The sequence below is a fragment of the Vidua macroura genome, chromosome 5 (genome assembly GCF_024509145.1).
Source record: "Vidua macroura isolate BioBank_ID:100142 chromosome 5, ASM2450914v1, whole genome shotgun sequence".
In the NCBI taxonomy this organism is placed as follows: Eukaryota; Metazoa; Chordata; class Aves; order Passeriformes; family Viduidae; genus Vidua; species Vidua macroura.
Genome location: NC_071575.1, coordinates 1,881,786 through 1,901,237, shown reverse-complemented (window position 1 = coordinate 1,901,237; position 19,452 = coordinate 1,881,786). Strand labels below are relative to the sequence as shown.

The 19,452-nt window shown below is 41.0% G+C and overlaps 1 protein-coding gene across 1 annotated transcript; it reads left to right on the top strand.

Annotated features, from left to right (window-relative positions):
• Window positions 1–9,683: 9,683 nt before the first annotated feature.
• Window positions 9,684–17,714, top strand: RERGL (RERG like). Its single transcript, XM_053979018.1, has 5 exons — window positions 9,684–9,801; window positions 9,897–9,953; window positions 12,354–12,427; window positions 14,269–14,417; window positions 15,519–17,714. Exons 1-5 carry the CDS (start codon window positions 9,750–9,752, stop codon window positions 15,799–15,801), a joined length of 615 nt encoding a protein of 204 aa, XP_053834993.1. The 5' UTR covers window positions 9,684–9,749; the 3' UTR covers window positions 15,802–17,714.
• Window positions 17,715–19,452: the final 1,738 nt, after the last annotated feature.

Sequence of the window (19,452 nt, the reverse complement as noted above, 5' to 3'; positions counted from 1 at the left end):
CAATTTCCATTGCCCAAAGAGAGAAAAGTTCAAAAATTACATAAACAATATAATTATCAGTAGGAATTTGGATTATAAAAAACCCTTCAGAATGTCACTTTTTATCTATATATACAAAACATAACCAAAATATCCACTTGTTATCATTTTTATCTGCAGCATAACTCTATGGACACCTGGACTATAAGCACTTTATTCTGATGAAACTGCACTTAGTAAAACATTAAGTAGCATTAAATGAAAATATGATGCATTTAATTAGAAAAACTGACCATAACATTTTAAGCCAAATCATAGCTTTACTGTCAGAAGCTTATTAAAAAGCTCAGGCATGTAAGTGCCAGTTTTCCAAGGGCAGTTCTACTCAGAGTCACTGGAGTGTTCTCACTAGAATGACACTCTACAGTACCCCAATAAATAACTCTAATTATTCTCTACTTGCAGCTTCTCTGGGACTGTTTTGAAAGAGTACAAGCTCATTACAGAATGTAAGCAAAATCACACAGTGTATTGTGAATTGCCTGTTCTGGCTGATGGATTTTGGAGTGCTCAGCTCCTTTTCATGTGGATTACATCCTTCAACAACAGTACCTTAAAGAACTTCCAAGATCTTTTAAAGATGTTTTTTGTGGGTCAATCAGAAATGAAGCGGGACATGAAAGGACATTTCTGCTAAGTTTACCATCCAATAAGGCTACAGCAAGAGAGTCTGTCCAATCATAGGTTGTGATTGAGGATCAGACAACATTGGCCTCATTATTGATGACTGGGGGACACCACTGGTGACTGGACCTCTTCTGGACTTTGTGACACTGATCACAACCCTTCCAGTGGTCCAGTTTGGAATTCATGCTGATGCCTTGAGAAGGCTGACCTGGAGCAGAGGCTGGATGGAGTTAAGAAATAAAGCAGGGATTTGTTCAAAGGATCTCCTCCATGGATCCACCTTGGGCAGCACCAGAGCCCAGCCAGGGCTGCACCCAAGAGGAACCAAAAAGGTCCCAAAATGCACGAGCGCTCCCGGGGGCTCTCACTGGGATCAGCTCTGCTCCATTTGCACCTTGCAGTTCATTGTCCCATTCCAGCTTTAGCCCAGGCACTCCCATCCTGCTTGTTTTTCTCTCTCCAGCCCACGCTGTTTGTGCTCCTGGGCCTGAGCTTTGGATCATTTGTCCTTGGTGCCCAGCTGGAGCAGGAATTGTTTTGTCTCCCTGCTCTGTGCAGAGAGCTCAGCATCCCCTGATATGGAGCTCAGAACTGCACACTAAAGTAGCACAGAACCTGAAAAATACATCTAAAACCTGAGGCATCAATGTCACTGGCCATTTCCCTAGCCAGTCTACGAGGATGGCCAGTCTGTTGGGCTGTCTGAATGTCCTCATGGCAGGTAGGATTTCCCTTTTATCCAGTCTGAAACTCTCCCTTTCTAATCTGAGCCTGCTGTGTCTTGTCCTCCCACAGTGCCCCACATCAAGAGCCTGGTTTCAGCTTCTCAACCAGCTCCTCACACGTGCTGGGGGCTGGAGGGTCCCTCTCCTCACAGGGCAAGTGCTCCAGGCCCCTCTGTCATCTTGGCAGCCTTTGCTGCACTCACTCCAGTCACTCAGCGTGTTTCCAGGGGAAAGGGATGGAAAACCAAAAGTGGTTTTCCAGGCATGCTCTAATGAATGCTGAGCAGAGGAGATGATCCCTTCCCATAAACTACTGTCCCTTCTCTGCTTTTCCTGAGGATGAATGCAAAACACATCTTTTCCCAGTCATCAAAGGCTCTGTGACATCAATCTCCAGGATCTTTCAAAGACTGAGAACACTTTCAGAAACCTGGGATGCACAAAAGCTCTTCCCAGAGACCTGTTAACTAAAAATTTGCCCAGCTCTTCTAAAGCTCTGCCAAGTACAGGCTACTTTTGAAAGGTGCAGCTGTGTCCTTCATCCTGCCCATGGTTACATATTCCCACATCCTTCTCTATCCCACTCTTTGGGACGCAGTGTTGGGTCAGTTCAGTTAAGTGACTCAAGAGAAAACCAAACGCAAAACCTTTTTCCAGTTTATTTTTCTATCATATCAGCAAACCTATCCATTCAGTCAAGGGGCTACGAGACCGTAAGATCGAATTCTACAGAAATCACAAGAATCCACAGGAAGAAACAGAGAGCAGGGTTGGATGTCAACGACTTTTTATCAGCTCAAGATGAGCGTTAAATCTTTCCTTGAGTGTTTTCCTGGATCTAAACCATGGGAACCACAGAGCTGGAAACAGCTCTGTATTTTCCTGCAATGTTTAGATTCTGATGCATTTAGCATATTGTATTTGGAGTGTTAACATCTCCCACAGAACAAGTTGTGAATAAATGTTGACTATTTTAATTTTCTACTTTGTTCTTCTAATATGTATTGGCCATAACACAACTTCTGCACTCTGAACTTCACTGTACTAATCTAGCAGAAATTTAGAGTTTAGAAATTGCTTATTTATGCTTATGTTGTGACCTAATAAAAGCCTAATCTGAAATATACTGGCGTGAGATGCCATATAACTCACAGACAAATATTTTAACACATAACACAGGCAAACAACAAAAAATACATTAAATATATAGTAAGAAAACGTGAAGTCTTTGAAAAGAATCCGTGTCCCTTCTTCTCACATTTCATAATGATTCAAGTAATGGATTTATAGCAAGATAAGCCTTGCTGGGGAAAAAAAGATATCCTCTGCTTCATATATACTGTTCAAAGATTTTTCAGCACATATCTACAATGAAAAAAATGCACAAGATCTGATTTTGAGGGTGGGGAGAATTGACAGTGCCAGGGAACACGCTCAGCTGGAGCCTCCCTTCATCTCTGAACCCATGGAGGCAACCTCGAGCCTTTTTTAACTACTGGAAAAGTTGAAATTAAACCTGAAAGGCCCCAAGCAGAGGGCAAGGCATTATAACTCAACATTCCCCGTGCAGAAAGACCTGGCTTCCCTTGCAGATCAGCTTATCTCACGCGCTCCCTTGAGATAAGGACATTTGTGCCGGCATTTTACTGCAAATGCTGCAAATTCAAACACTGCTTTATCTCCCTGTAACTTATTTAAGATCTTGCAGCAGGGCTTTCATCGTGATGCAGACCCAACAAAGATCAGGGATCACTGCTGGCCATCCCAGCAGAAATAGCTTGGGTGTCATTCTCAGCCCTAAACTTTAACGGGCACTGGCTCTTCAATCCATTTCAAAGTTCACTGTGGGCTGCTTTTCCTACTTCACAGGCAGGGAAAGCTTCTAATCGAATATTTCCCTTGTGCCAGCTGTTTCCAGGCCCCTATTTCGTCCATGTGGTTTAGGGGGAAGCCACCAGTTGTAGTTCCCACAATTTTTGTGCATGGGACACTTGTTTCTAGACTGTAGGAAAAAATATATAAATACAGTTTGTACTCATTTTCTAATATACAAAATCCTCTTCATATCACAACCCCCCTGTAATTTTTTTCCTAACTGATTAAAAAAAGAAAAAAGACTTATTAAAATTAATGTCATTAATTAAATGAAGCACTATCTTTTTGTTCTTTTCTGAAAGAAGTCAAGTCTTAATTGCTCATAGAATGCAAGTTCACAGCTTGTTTTCCAGCTGATGGAAATTATATAAGTTTTTTCACAATGTATTTTTGTGAGTGTCATTTTTTTCTGACAGCTCAGTAGTTTTAGCCTTTTTTTTTTTCCTTTTCTTTTTTTCTTTTTTTCTTTTTAATTTCTCTTTTTTACATGTGAATATCCGAATGTGCAAACCACCAGAAATTGTCTAATTGTCATTGGTCATCATTTGTATAAAATCAGAGATGGAAATTTAGGTAAGGAAAAAAGAAAAAGAAAGCAAAAAAACAACGTACAAAACAATTTGGTGGCAAAGGTTAATCTTCCCTGAAATGTCATGGCTTCTTGCAGCACTTTTTACCACAGCTGGTTTTGGTTTGTGAGATTTTTTTGGGGGGTTTTGTTTGTTTGTTTTTAATTTCTTAATAAATAACATCTGTGACAGAGAATAAAAACTGGTTTCATCCCTGAAGAGTTTTGCATTCACCTGGGATGTAAGAAGCAGAATTTAGAATTTTAAAGTGTTATTTGATTCAAGTCAGGTACTTGAGCTTGGGTTTTTTAAAACTTAAATAAATATTTCTCTGTCACAAGAGTGTTTAATTATTTTAGGGTGATATTCCCTGTCTTATTTTAAAACTTTTGCAAAGCATATCTGGAAAGTAACTATTTTTCTTCCAATGCTAAAAGAGGGAAAAAAAAAATCTCAAACACTTAGAATTATTTCAATAAGCAATATTCCTTTCTGGCAAATTCCAAAACAGAAACAAATTTAAAAAAAAAATCTACTGAGATTATCAATAGCTTCCTCTGTATAATGTCAATTACAAAAAAAATTAATTTTAGTAAAGAACATAATTAAAGAACACAAATTCTGTTCTGCTACAAATAGACTTCTGTAACTTGAGATAACAATCCCCTAGGCACTAAAAATTGTCTTTTTTATGTTTGGATTTGGGTATAAGCACCCTCTGCGAGAATTCAGCCTTGCAGCTCGCATTTTTCTGAACTTGGATTAGGTTAAATGTTTAAGGATTTCTGATTTCTGGGAAAAGTCTCTTATATGAGACTCAAGCAAAGCAGAATTCTGTCTATAATTATACATAAGGAAGATATATAGCATTTAAAATCCCTTGCCTCTTGTCATTAACACCTTAATTATCCAAGGAGGATCTTTTAAAGCTTTCATATGGCAGTCTAAGCCATATGATGAGACCATTTTAATGCTGTAATATTTGCATTGCAGTGAAATGCAGAGGTCTTTATCTTGTGCTAGTCCCTTCATGGTTATACACTCAAAAGATAATCTGTGTCCTGAAGTTTGTGTAGAACAGATGTCAAACAGAGGGTTCAGGTATGTACTTAAAAATAAAAAACTTGAAATCAGCTTGATGCTTTAGCTTGTGCACTAACAGTACTTTGTCATCGAGCAGATTTGTAATTTCTGCTACAAAAACCCCAAACCAAGCACTTTCCCATGGCCAGCAAGATAAAATTTCAGTCCCTTAATAAAACAACCTGCCTCAAAGAGCATTTTGAGGAGGAAAATGGCAGTTTTCACCTCTCCCATTGCACCACACAAAGAGAAATAACTGGGATGATTTCTATCAGCTTTTCTTTCTGTTGTGAATAAATACCTCTGTGTATTCCAGTGAGGGATGGATGATGAAAACATCAAATTCAGCTGAAAAGCCTGTTCTTCTAGTTGTGTTAGTTTTGCTGTGGTTTTAGACACACTGGCCTAGTTGGCCAGTTCGTGTTTTTGTGTTAGAGTAGCAGATGTAAAATTTAAAGCACCCCACCTGAAGATTTGGTGGAAAGTGGACTTTAAAGATCTTACCTGGAAGACTCCAGAAGCCAAAAGGGACTTGTCACACTGGGACACGAAATAACTCACACAAGCAGGTTAGGTGTAAAAGGAAAGAAAAAGAACTTTAAAAAGCTAACTTTATTTTCTGACTCTACTAACAGTCTATCAATTCTCTCTACTTACCAAGAAGAATGCAAAACAATTATTATTATTTACATGAACAGTGTGTGAGAAAACTCAGTTGAAATATGTAAATATCAGAAGGCATAGGAACTTTTAGAAGAACCTTAAAACTCTCAAAAGAATAGGGTGACCTTGACTAACTCTGCAGGGACACAGACCTCACCAAATTATAGAAATTCTATGCCATACCCAGCAAACAGCAGGCACCTGCTTCAGCCAGTGGCTCCCAGTGGAGCTCTTTGGATATGTACTCCCAATTCCACCTTCTTTGCAGCAGCCCAAATGGAAAGCACATGTTTTTCTGATATTAATTTTCCCCACAAGCAGTTTTTCACTCTCAGAGGTCTTGGCATCAAGCCACAGGCATCCCCATCTACAGGGGACGAAATATAAAGTGATGCATTTGACCAGCTGCATTTGACTGTGAAAACTTTTAGCCCAAGCAATTCAAAACCAATCCTCTACCATGTTCACTGAAAAGAAGTAAATTTCTTTGGTTGATCATTTCTTTTCTTTATGCCTATTAGAAGCCTACTGTTTTCACAGCAGAGCCTTGCATGTGTAAACAAAGTTGATTCACTTGTCACTCGAGCAGCAGAGATTTCACTCATTTCTGACCACCAGACCTGAAACTCACGTGTAATCTGCTCACTGGAGAGATTAACTGTTTCCTGTGCACCTCTAACCTTACACAGCTATTTACACCCATGGGTAGTGAAGGTGAAACCATTCCAGAACAGACAGATTTGGGAATGGAAGGAACAGAAAGTGACAATTGTACAAGTTGCAGGTAAGGACAGTCAACACTCAAAGAAAGCAAGGCAATTTCAAGTGGCATTACTACATCTACCACAAACTTCTATGTACAAGGCCAAATCTAGGCAAATAATTCATAAAAACGTATGTATGGTCACTTTGCAGCATTTCTTCCAGCAAGTGATTCTTTCCCTCAAACTTCATGCTAATCAAAACTTTCCAACAAGCTGATCAATGAAAGTATTCATTGCAACTTGAAATGGTGCTGCTCAGACAGGTGAGCAACTTTTGCTGTGGAGTTTTGTGTAGATGTTGATGTAGAAGAAATTTGATGTTTATCCTACATGTGTGAAAAAATCAAAAAAATCTCTGTGTACGCCCTTGTAAAATGAAAATGCAGCAGTAATAATAGAAAATGGACAGAAAAGTGGATATTCAGGAGTTCCTCTCTCCATAAATTTTCTCAGTTCCACTTGGTTCTAGGAAGGGCTGGAGAAAAATAGTCTTTCAGAAAAGAAATGCTCACATTGTTTAATCTTCAATTAAACCTAATTTCTCTAATGCTCTAAGCTATATGCATACCAAATACACACAAAAAATCATCTCAGTCTTCTCAATATAATTTTTTTTTTGTTTTACTAAAAGAAATAAAAGTCCCAGGCAGTACAATCTTTAACATGTGCAACAGCCTAATTTGGTCATCACATCTGCTGTTTGGGCAAGGGATGTGTTTATGTAGTTAAGTTCAAATAGTGAGAACAGAGACCTGGATTCTGTTCTTCCCTTTTGCAGAGGGTATGAAATAAGAATTTGGACAATTCACATCTCAAGTACAACATTTAGTACCACAGCATTTGATTTTTAACAAGCTGCCATATCCTCAATATTGATGCTAAGCTTCCTGTAAAGTCTCTCTGTCTTGTTGCAGTGGTTCCAATGCATATGGAATAGCAAAATATCAAGTTGTGCCTTTTGCACTAATATGGGCTCAAGCCTAGTGATCTCAGCATCCTGCTATTTCAAAAGCAAATGTTGAAACAGCCCAAAAAAAAAGTCAGACTAAAGTTCTTTTAGACACTTTAGCAACTTTTGTCTTGTGAGCAGGCAATAGCAGAACAGGACAAGGGGGAATGGCTTCAAACTGAAAGATAGTAGAGTTAGATAAGATATCAGGAAAAAATTCTTCACCCCGAGGGTGGTGAGGCCCTGGCACAGGCTGCCAGAGAAGCTGTGGGTGTCTCATCCCTGGAAGTGTTCAAAGCCAGGCTGGAAGGGGCTCTGAGCAACCTGGGATAGTGGAAGTGTCTCTGCCCAAGGCAGAGGGCTGGAAATGGGTGATCTTTAAGGTCCCTTCCAACCCAGACCATGCTGTGATTCTGTGAAAAAACCTCCACAAAGCAAAACAGATGACATATCCTGTGATATCCTCTGATCACACCTGCAGCCCTGAGCAACTTATAAGCGGGGATTTTAGAGCCAAGCTGCATCTGCCTGTTGATTTTTAAATCTCTTTTGCCACAGTGAGCATTTCTAACAAACATACACTCAAATACCTCACCTGCCTGTGTTCCTGAGCTCATGGAAGTCTCCTGTACCTGGAATAACCCCTGGCAAGCACCCTGCAGCAGTGCTTTACTGAATGAATTCTACAATTCACAACAGCTCCAGCAGAAGAGAGCAAAAATATCAGAATAAGCATACTGAAGTTATATAAACCAAATAAAATAACCATGAGCAGAACAAGTATAAAACCACAACCAACCTGGATGTTAGATCTCTTATTTCAGTGGGTTAAGTAAACCTTTGCACAGATGTGTTTTGGGTATGCTCAGAACTAAACAGACATTAGAGAGCACTTGAGGGGCCTCAGAAAAAAGAGGTACAGCAGACACAGGGAGTCTTTTCAGGGGGGCAAGCCCTTTCTACCTCACCTTCCACATCTCTACTGTTTTGCTATTTCACATTTTCCCTTCCCACGGGTGTTCGGCAAGTCTTAGCCTAACACCGTGCACCACGCAACTCCCAATTGAAATCCAATAAAAACATTCTCAGGCACAAAAAGGCAAGCCCACAGAAGTTTTTTACTAAATTAGAGCTTCAGTGAGAGTTAGATGAGTGTTTCAAAACCTGGGGTGAAGAACAGACAAGTGCAAACCACTTTTTTTTTTTTTAATAGCAAGTTAATAGCAATTTATTTTTTTTTAATGGCAAGTTAACCCCCAGAATCACTTGGAAAAAAAAAAAAAAACCCTAACAAAATGAAGAAAAAAAACCCCAAAAAACACCTTAGCTTCTTCACTTTCATATTCCTGGTAGAAAATGATGACAAGCCTGCAAAACAAACTTAGAGCAAAACCAAACACACACACACACACACACACACACACAGAGGCTGGGGTTTGGTTTTTTTGTTGGGTTTTTAAAATTGTTTTTGTTGGTTTTTGTTTGTTTGGATTTTGTTGTTGTTTTTATTTGCTTGTTTTTTGTTTTTTTTGTGGTTTTTTGTTTGTGGGGTTTTTTTTGTGGTGTTTTTTATTTGTTTGTTTTTTGGGCTTTTGTGGGTTTTTGTTGTTGTTTTTAATTTGTTGTTCTTTGATTATTTTTGTTTGTTTTTTGAAGTTTTTTTGGATTTTTTTTTTCCAGTGGTGTTTTTTATTTGTGTGTTTTTTGGGTTTTTGTCTTTTTTTGTTTGTTTTTTTTTTTTTTTAATTTGTTGTTGTTCAATTATTTTTATTTATATTTTCTTTGTTTTTTGAAGTATTTTTCAGGTTTTTTGGTGGTGTTTTTTATTTGTTTTTTTTGGCTTTTAGCTCATTTCCATTTTTAATTTATTGTTCTTTGATTATTTTTATTTTCATTTTCTTTGTTTTTTGGGGTATTTCTGTTTTTTTTTTTTCGGTGGTGTTTTTAATTTGTTTGCTTTTTTGGGTTTTTCCTTTATTTTTTCTTTCTCTTTTTTTTTTTTTTAATTTCTTGATGTTTGATTATTTTTATTTTCTTTGGTTTTTTGGGGTATTTTGGTGGTTTTTTTTTTTTTTTTTTTTTTTGGGTTTTTTTTTTGTTTTTTTTGTGGGCTTTTTTTTTCCCTTCTTCTGCTGGTTTTTTTTTTTTTTTTTCTTTTCCCCCAATCTCCTGAGCGCACGGAGGGGAGGAAGGGGCGAGGGGCAGGCGACCTGCCGATGCTTTGCGCGGCCGGGGGGCGCTCGGGGGGAGGAGGATGAGGAGGAGGAAGGCGCCTCTCGGCAGCTGCAGAGGCCGGGCCCCGCCGCGGGGAGCTGCACCTCCCTCGGCGCCAGCAGGCGGCCGGGAGGAGGCGGGATGAGGGATGAGGATGCGGGATGAGGGATGCGGGACGCGGGGCGGCGTCGCCCGAGGCGCTTTAAAGGCTGCCCGGCGGCGGGGGCGGCGCGGCGGCGGCATGAGCGAGGTGAAGGTGGCCGTGCTGGGCGGCAGCGGGGCCGGCAAGTCGGGTAAGGGCAGGGAAGAGAGGCAGGGAATGGCTCGGCTTCGGCTTCGGAGGGGGAGGCGCAGCCCCGCTAACGCTGGCTCTGCTTCCCTCCCGCAGCGCTGGCGGTGCGGTTCCTGACACGGCGCTTCATCGGCGAGTACGCGTCCGGCGCCGGTGAGCGGCTCCGCGGGCACGGATGCGGGGAGGGATGCGGGGAGGGATGCGGGGATGGATGCAGGGATGGATGGATGCAGGGATGCAGGAATGGATGCAGGGAGGGATGCAGGGAGGGATGCAGGGATGGATGCAGGGATGCAGGGATGGATGCAGGGAGGGATGCAGAGATGGATGGATGCAGGGATGGATGCAGGGATGGATGGATGTAGGGAGGGATGCAGGGAGAGATGCAGGGATGGATGGATGCAGGGAGGGATGCAGGGAGGGATGCAAGGAGGGATGCAGGGAGGGATGCAGGGATACAGGGATGGGGGGGACGGAGGTTTTTCCCCCCTGGGGAGTGCAGGACGCGGCGCCTCAAGCGCTGATTTGATGGGGAATTTGGGTAAAGCCGCGGTGTCGAAGAACTTCGCGGGGAGATGGGAGTTTCCTGGTGGGCTCTGAGCCCTGGGGAAGGGGGAAAGGGCGAGCCGGGTGTCGGGGCAGGATCGCTGCTCTCAGAGCGCCTGTGGACAGGAAGAGGACGGGGCTGCCAGCGGGGACGAGGGTGGGGTATGGTCAGCTCGATCAGAGAGAGTAGAGGAATGGACTAAAAAACCCCAAAACATCACCTGTTTTACCGAATATCCCCTCCTCGGCTCCATGGCAGACAGGAGGCAGATTGTTTATTGGCACGGGTGGTCAATCAAAGCACAACGCGAGGCCCCCAGGGAGGCAGGGAGGGGCTGCTTTGGTGGCTTGGAGGAAAGCCTGGCTGTACACAGAATTAAATGTCACTCGGGTGCCACAGAGAACCTGCCGATCGTTCAAACACTTCTAAGTCTTGGAAAGTGGCAAAGCAGGACTTGGGCTTTTACATCCCGAGTGGAAATACCGTTCAGCTTATACACAAATAACTTTAAAAGTGTGCTGCCACGCCAGCTGATGTGGAAAAAGTCCCAAAACTTAACGAGGCACAGAGATCGCCCTCTACCCCACTCTCCCTGCTAAAGGATTCTCTCCACACTTCCCCCCTCCACAGGAATCAGAGTAGCTTCTAGTGATCTGTAAATAACAGAGAAAAAAAAGAAGTACTAAGCTGAATTGCATTGAATATATCCAAAAGAACTTATTCTGAAGGAAGAGCTACAATTGTACCATTACTTGTTATTATACAAACACAGACTGCCACATGTAAATTATATGCTCTCTGTGCTCTTTGTGTGTTCCAAGCCACCTGCAACCAAAAGCAGGTTCTGTTCTCAGCCTCCAGTACTGCAAGTCCTCTAAAAGGCATGTCAAACCCCCAGAACATTTTCATTTGTTAACAAATGTTTGTTGGAAGATAAGTTTAGCACTGTTTCTAGAGATGAGGAAAGTGGCAATAGGGGTGGTAAAATAAAGATCATGCCACTATTAGTGGAGTCAAAATAATAATTAAAAGTTTCTTTAATTAAAGAAACAAGCAAGGGGCTGTAGATTTTATCCCCTGAGATGCTTGGGACTGATAGTTTATCAGATGAATTCTTAAGATGAGCATGAAGAATGCTGAAGATGCTGAGTTCCAGAGATCACAGAGCTATCCCTCATTACACAGTTTTAAGTATGCTTTTTGTAGTGTCAACACCAATTCTTGTCCCTGTAGTTCAGAAAATGACAAATTATAGTGTAGAAAGCCTGTTGGCAACCACAAACTGGTTACACTTACTCAGAACATCCTGCTGCTTTAAATAGTAGTGATGGTGTGTCTGCAGCAGAGTTCCCAGAGCTGGTAGAGAGTCCTAAATCTGAGACACTGCAGAAATATTTTTGGACTAGATCCTAAGGACATGGTCCTGTAAATACTCTTGGTCTAATGCTGCCTGGTATGAGAACTCTTAAAGCACCAGCAGCCATGGTAAATAAATATTATTGCTAAATAATGACTTTTGTGCAGAATCAGAACTGCACATTTTGTACTCCTGAGCCCTGGTATCAAGCTGAATGATGATCAGCATTTAGCTGATTGTGAGGATGGTGAATTCCCCTCTGTTCTGAGAGAGGAAAAGCAGGGTCTGAAAGTATTCACTCACCAAGACTTGGATGGGAACACCACAGTGAAATGGTGTTGGTCTGCCTAAGGGGTTGATTGGTGCAAGATTCAATAGGTTTGTTGCCAGTGAAAGGCAGACAACCAGTCAACAAAACCAAAACCACAAAACAAACAAACAAAAAAATCCTTCCCTAACAACATTCCTTACCTGCAAAAAAAACCAGATCAGTGACAAAAGGATTCCAAATGTCTTGAGAAACCAATTAAATAACCAGTATTCAAGGAATCCTCAGTATGATCAACTTTCACTGTTGCCTTTTCTTTTCTTTTCGCTGTCATCCCCAGTCAGTAACACTGATTTTCTTTGGATAATATCTGTCTGTTAGAATGCATCTACACTAAACACTTGTGCCTGGATGGGAGGCAGATACACCTGGAAATTTATGACCCTTGTTCACAGGTAAGAATTTAGCAGGAGGAGGGTAAAGAAAAGCTGTTCTTCATTACCTGTGTATATGGTACAAAGGGGCAAGGGGTTACAAACTTTTGGTTGTTGGAATTTGTGCCTGCTCTTTTTTTTTAAAGACTGAAATTTTATAGTTGCTGGGGCTTGGAACTACTGAGTTCTTTCCCATTTCATGAAAGAAACCCTTCATTGTTGACATTTTGTGGAAATACATTTGTATTTTGGAACAATACTAACAGAAATAACTTATCACTTTTGTTTTACATAGGTAAATACAGAGATAGGTTATTGGATTACACGGAGTTTTCTCAAATACCCTAAAGGAATGAAATTTAGCTTATAAAGCAAACAGTTTGTTAAATGGCTGCCCAAATGGTCAAAGTAGACAGGCCTGGAAGTAAGGCAGAACAATTTCCTTTTCTAAGGAAAGCCATAACGCAGCTTGTGCACATTGACAATTAAAATCTAACCACAGTAAGCCACTCTGAAATAAAGTTTTGTGTTAATTTACATAATTTACAGGATTGGAGAAACTTAGGTACTGTGCAGCACGGGCAGACCTAGGTCTGGCTGATCACACTGGCTCCTCAGTTTCCCTTTTGGGCAGCTGCCTTCCCTCTTACCAGCTGGAGTAAAGAATGCTGACATGGAAGCCACACCACTGAAAGTCTGAGCCACACTTAAATCCAGGGACTTAAAAAACTTAACCAGTGTTGAGACAAACAGCTTTGCCTGTCCCAGGGCAGCGAGGCTCCTGGAACAGCCACTGTGTCGTGCTTCCACCCTAAGGGCCCTTTCCTGAGCTTGCCTGCAGCTCCCACCCATTGCACATTAAATCCTGTGGCATGGGGGCTGCTCTTTGTTAAGGGGCTGAAACGCTGGGGGTGGCAGCTGGATAGGGTCAAACAGGTTAGGCCTAAATTGTGAGGAGAGATTTTGGTTGCACATGTTTGTGCTCGTGCTCTCTGAGCTGTCTATACTCTTTTTTTTTTTTTTTTTCCCTTAGGAACAAGGCCTAACTTTAGCTGTTTAGCAAAGTGAATTTTCAATTTTTTTCTTTTTCTTTTTTTTTTTTTTTTTTTTTTTTCTGATCAGCTTCCAGTTTTTTTATCTATTTTAGGTCCTATGGTCTTGCTAGCTGCTGCCAAGTCATGTGCAGGGATAAGCTAATTTTAAATAGTTTTGAAATGACACTCCTTTGCTTAATGGGACAGTTTAAAGCTGTTGCTTTCTGGAAATCAGAAGTGTGGCAGTTTCTTGGTGTGAAGAGAGTGAGGATTAGCATAACCCTATTATCACTCAAGTGACTTTAGTCACTAGTTTTATTAAACTCAACTGCAGATTGAAAGAACATTTTTTCCCCTAGCTCCTCAGAAATTTAACATATGGGTAATTAGTGTTTGAAACATGAGCAATTCAAAGAGGAAAGAAAACAAACGAAGAAAATCATTATGCTCACTGTAGTCAGAACATGAGGAACAAGCAAACCAGAGCTACAACCACAAAACACACAAATGCTGATGGCTCCTGTATGTTTCATTCTCATGTAACCCTGCAGAATACTGAGCATCAGGCTGTACAGGGTGTGGAATGTGACTGCTTAAACCAAGTGCAAATGTTTCCTAATGAACTTGTCAGTGATCCAAAGTGCCATTTTTGATGTTGGTTGTTTATGAGGCCCTTGGAGCAGCACTAGCAGGATGCCAGCACCTACACCTATTAAATATCTTCTGCACTGAAAGTTACTATGTTCTCGCATTGACAGTGCCAGACAAAAGGCTCTGGAGTGACAAGAGTAACATTCTTTTGAACGTGTACTTTTGAACCTCTTTCAGCCCCAGCAGGGGAAGCTCTCCCTGACAGATGAGCTCCACTGGGCTGATGGCTTTATCATTGTTTACGACATCAGCGACAGAGCATCCTTTGCCTTTGCAAAAGCACTGCTCTACAGGATCCGAGAGTCTCACATAGGAGTCTGTAAAAAGTAAGTGCCATTATTATTAATTCTTTTCTTTTTACCCTCAGCAAACCTAGAGAAAAGCTGAAAAGCCTCTTGTGAGCTTGCAGGCTATCCTGGCTGCAATTAAAATCCAGCAGCATGGAAGTGATGTAACACAATGCCAACAGGGTACCTGAGGGTAAAATGTGTGGCAAATTACAGTGTATTTTACTGTAGCCAAACCCAAGTACATCAGGATTTTTGTTCTTATTTCTCACAGAATTATTGCCATAAACATTTCTGCTGTGATTTACATGGGTAAAAAAGCCTGGCATAGTCAGCCTGTGCTTTTCCTCTCCCACACAATTACCAATGGAGATACACAAATAGAGGGGCTGAAGAAAAGCATTTCCCACAATAAAGGAAAGAAATACCACAAATATCTCCTAAACTGCCTTTGGTGGTGACCCCAGCATTATTTGTGCACATGGGTGACCATATGGAAAGAAAGAAAGAAAGTACTTTAAATAAAAAAGAATCACCAAAACTGCAGGTGTGAGTGTGGATGGGGGTGTGTAATCCTGCATCAGTCAGCTGAGGTACTTTGTAAATAAAAGAGTGAAATCCTTTACCTGTATCAGAAGCAGAGTAAAAACCCCATTTTTCTGTCTGTTTTGCTGCTTAATTAAGGTTAATTTCTGAAAGGAGTACTTTTAGCAAAAGCTTGGAATTAGATTTCCTGTGTTTCCTTTTGAGTTATGCTACTGACACTGATGTATCTCTCGGGCTCTGTTCTGTTACCTGCAAATGGAGATAGTGATCAGGTTGCTTCTTCATGAAGTCTAGGTGCTGACAACATACTCAGCAGCATAGAGCATGAAAAAAGCAGTGGATTAAAAAATACATTAATTCTTTGAACAGGGAAAACAAAAGTTAAAATCTACTGGTAGAGAATAGCTTGTCTGGAAAATCCTTTCACAAATGGAAAACTCGAATCCTTCCTGTCAAGGTGAGGGGGTTGGTTAGTTCATTTTGGTTTTTTTGCAATGCCTGTTATCCTGAACATACATACACACTGAATTTAGCACAGCACACGACACAGCATTGTACATATCTTTTCTCTGACTGGAACCTTTCTCATTTCAGAATGGTCGAGTCGTCAATATTTTTGGTTGGCAATAAACAGGATCTATGCCACATGAGGGAGGTTGGCTGGGATGAAGGACAGAAGCTGGCAATAGATAACAAGTGCCAGTTCTGTGAACTGTCTGCAGCAGAGCATTATCAGGAAGTTGTGGCAATGTTCACCAAGGTGCTGAGGAGCATCACTGCCAGTTTCAAAGTGAAGGAGAAGAGACGACCAAGCGGTTCCAAGTCAATGGCCAAGTTAATCAACAATGTGTTTGGCAAGAGAAGGAAATCTGTGTAACACATGGTTAGTCTTGAAGTTGGAACAAGATGAAACAATGGAGCTGAGCTCTTGGGATTCACTGAATTTCCTCCCAAGGTCAATATGTGGAGGAGTAAGACAGTAGAAACCAAAGGTGGGAGATAGTGTGGTCTAGACCTAGAAGACCTGACCTTCTTTTTCAGCTCTTCTGCAGATTTACTGTACAGGGCAGTGCCATTTCAACTGTCAGCTGCTCCAGAGGAGAGGTTTAGTCTGTATTTATTCAACACCAATATGGTCTTGGATAGAGCTTCTAGGTGCAACTGAGGTATAAACAGTCATTTCACAGACTCACTTCTATTGGAAAAGACCCTAAAGTCATCAAATCCAGCCATTAACCAAACACTACCAAGTCTACCACTAAACCACGTCCCTAAGTGCCACCCACATAATATCCAGTAAACTCAGCCTTGCTGATCAAAATCTTATTTCAGCATTCTGACTAGTTTTTTTTTTTGTTTTGTTTTTTTATGTACGACAACATTTGCACTAAAGAAAAGAAAAATACTGCAGCTTTATGTGGTAGTGTATCTGTATTTAACTTGGGTCCTTGTGTGCCTTACACTTGCTGAAATTTATATGAATTAAATGCTTAGACACCAAGTCTACAAAAGGTATTTACCTGCAAAGCTGCCTTGCAGAGGCACCAGAAGTAGGGAAGCAGATACATAAAGCACTATTGTCTCCTGTTTCAGTATCTCTTTTTTATTTTTATTCCATGAGTGATGATAGAAAGTAGAGAGGGTTGAGCAGTGTGGGAACTGAAATGTTAGTGAAATGTCAATCAGTGAGCACTGTTTTGGCAAGGTTGTTGTTGAGTGAAATAATTTTACAGCAAGGGCCAGCGTAAGGCTTGGGTTGGTCCCTTCCACAGAGCAGTTTTTGTAAGCTTTGGCAGAAGTTTCATTAGCTGTGAGGTGGCTGTGACTGCTCAATCTCAGATGGCAGCAGAAGCTTGGAAGGCACATGGACTGGTAAAGAGCACAAGTTCTTTAGGATGTCTGCCTGGATTTAAAGGTCAGCCTGCTGGTAAGACCTGTGCTCACAGAGAGTGTTTTTCCTAATAACCAATGTCCTTACAACTACTCATCGCTGTGGTATTGAAATGCCACAGAGAGAGCACTGAGTACTGTTAGCTGCACTTTTCAGATGTGGATATTAAACATCAGATGGGTTTAAATATGTTGTCAGTTGACATTCAGAGCTCTTATTCCAGACAGCTAAATAAGGGCTTAGCCCAGCGTGTTTGCAAGTGCTGTGCTCATACAGAAATCATGAAAGAGAAGTGATCTGAAGATGAATTGCTGCCTCCTACCCACTCCAGGGGACAGCTGGGATGCTGAGCTGAAGCCTACCTCTGCTCTGAAATGTTACCTGCATTGAAACTAGAAAGTTTCAGGTTTTGTTTTTTTTTTTTTTACTTTCAGTTTTTGAGTGCTCACCCATAAGACAACATAAAAAGGATATGTATAATCTTAGCAGCAAGGTTGTAAAATAGTACTAAAGCACATTTTATTGTGTTGACCAAAGATCACTTTTTTTTTTTTTTTTTTAAGCAAAAGATACTGTTTATTTCACTTGTTATAAAACTACAAATATTGGAACTTAGTTCTCAGTTGACAGGCACGGGGTTGCTTTGTTTTTCTGCAGATGCTGCTCTGCCATATCAGGAGCATTGTATTTTAAGTGTATTTTAAGGTCAATATCTACGAGACTGAACGTGCAGATTTCTCATGTACACCCTTCAGCTTCCCAGCCCACACAGGATTCCAGAACTACTAACAGACAGCTGTAGCTTTACCTTGCTCTAGCATTGCCAGATTCCAGAACTCTCATTTGTATTTACTGCTCTGGTATTAAATAAACTGGATGTAAGATGGATGGATTAATGAGTTTTGTTTTGTTTTGTTTTCCCTTCACTCTGGTATAAAGCCACAGACTTTTGGTTTGACTTCTATAAAAGGGAAGCACTGTGCAGATGTGAAATTCAGACTGGAGGAGGTAAATCTGGGAACTGGCCCCTTGCACTCAAGGGAACCTCTGGCTGTGTTTGCTGAGCACAGTGGAGAAGCCCTCATGTGCCTTTAAGCAGTGAAGAGAGCCTTTTAAAAAAATGCTTTATCCTTTAAAAATCAGTCAAAACAGCCACAGAGAAGCCAACTAGTTTTGTTCATATTCCTGGGAATGTTGGCTTTCAGACAGATGGAACCTGTGGTATAGCCCATAGACTTTTTGTCTGTATGGAGTAAGTGCTGGAACAGAGAGTAGCTCTGCTCACCTGAAAACCACCTGAAACAGCTGGATCATCTAGAAACAGGATGATTAAGACTTAAGCTTACTAAAACACCCAGCACAGACATAATTTGGTGTTCTCAGCATTGGGATGTCACTTGTCTTTTATTGCTGATAAGTGCAGATGTACAAGAAGGCAGAATTTTAAAGCAGATACACATTCTCCCATTCTAATTGTATTTTTTTTAATAACTTAAAGATGAAGGCCTCTAAAAATATTTTAAAGGATTATATATATATATATATATATATATATATATATATATGTTTTGCTAAGTGGTCTTGGAGTTCTAACAGAGAAGGAAATATATTAACTGACACTGCCACACTGCAAACAAGAAATGAGCAAGAGCCCTGCTTATATAAACAGTAAGTGATGTAAATGATGTGTGATGCTCAGCCTTGACATCACCTGGAGCATATCAGGCTCATTGAGGAGTGTGGAAATGGAGCTATTTGTGTTGTCACATGTTGCTTCAGCACACAACCCCATCCTTTCTCACCAAAAGACTTTGAAATTGCTGCACAAGAATTAAAGGTTTCTTGCTGTCATGCCTAGAAGTCCTTGCTTATATGAACTTTCTAGTTTCAGTAGAATTTTGCCTGAGAAAGGCACTCAGAATTGATGTTCTTTCTCCCTGCCTTCAACTCGTTTTTACTTTGAAACTGACATAGAAGCAAAGAGATTCTGCTGGAATATAAAGGTAATAGCCCCTGGCTCCCAACTGCTGTCTCTCAGAGCACTTTCAGGGCTTTTTGAAGCTCTTTCTCACTATAGTTTTGAAATAAATAATTTAGACTAACACCACCTCGGCTCCTTTTCCCACTGTCTTGTCTGTATGCATTAAACTCTTTTAGAAAATTCCACTGAAGTCATGTTCACAACAGGGCAGAGGGGAAAACGTCACAGGAAAACTTAGAGCATGACACTCCTGGAAAAAAGGAATAATTAAGTGCAGTATTGAGTAGACCAACCAAACATGCTGTATTCTGAAGACAAAAGTAACTACCATAGGATTTTTCAGCCCATTGCTAGAAGCTGGTTTCTGAAGGGATGGAGAGGAGAACACTGAGTCATGTGGGCAGTGCTGATGCTTTTCTCTCTATCTGACTACACTGCTTTGAAGATGATACTTGAAGGTGTCTGATCCTGGCTGTCTCCATCTCTGAGGCAGAGAGAGGTTTGGATGCTGGGGCCATTGGCTTGAATAGTTGTGATCCTTTCACCAACAGCCAGACCCAAATCACTCAATGGTATTTTCAGAGACTACACTAAAAAGAAGAGGAATATGAAAACCACTCAAAGCAGAGCTAAAGTGCAGTTAGCATCCAAGAACA

What these genes read in the sequence shown, in the direction of transcription:
- RERGL (XM_053979018.1), top strand. Translation starts at nt 9,750, where the DNA reads ATGAGCGAGGTGAAGGTGGCCGTGCTGGGCGGCAGCGGGGCCGGCAAG. An exon ending in CAGCGGGGCCGGCAAGTCGG is followed by an intron (nt 9,802 to 9,896) that starts GTAAGGGCAGGG and finishes TCCCTCCCGCAG; the next exon opens with CGCTGGCGGTGCGGTTCCTG. An exon ending in CGAGTACGCGTCCGGCGCCG is followed by an intron (nt 9,954 to 12,353) that starts GTGAGCGGCTCC and finishes TCTGTCTGTTAG; the next exon opens with AATGCATCTACACTAAACAC.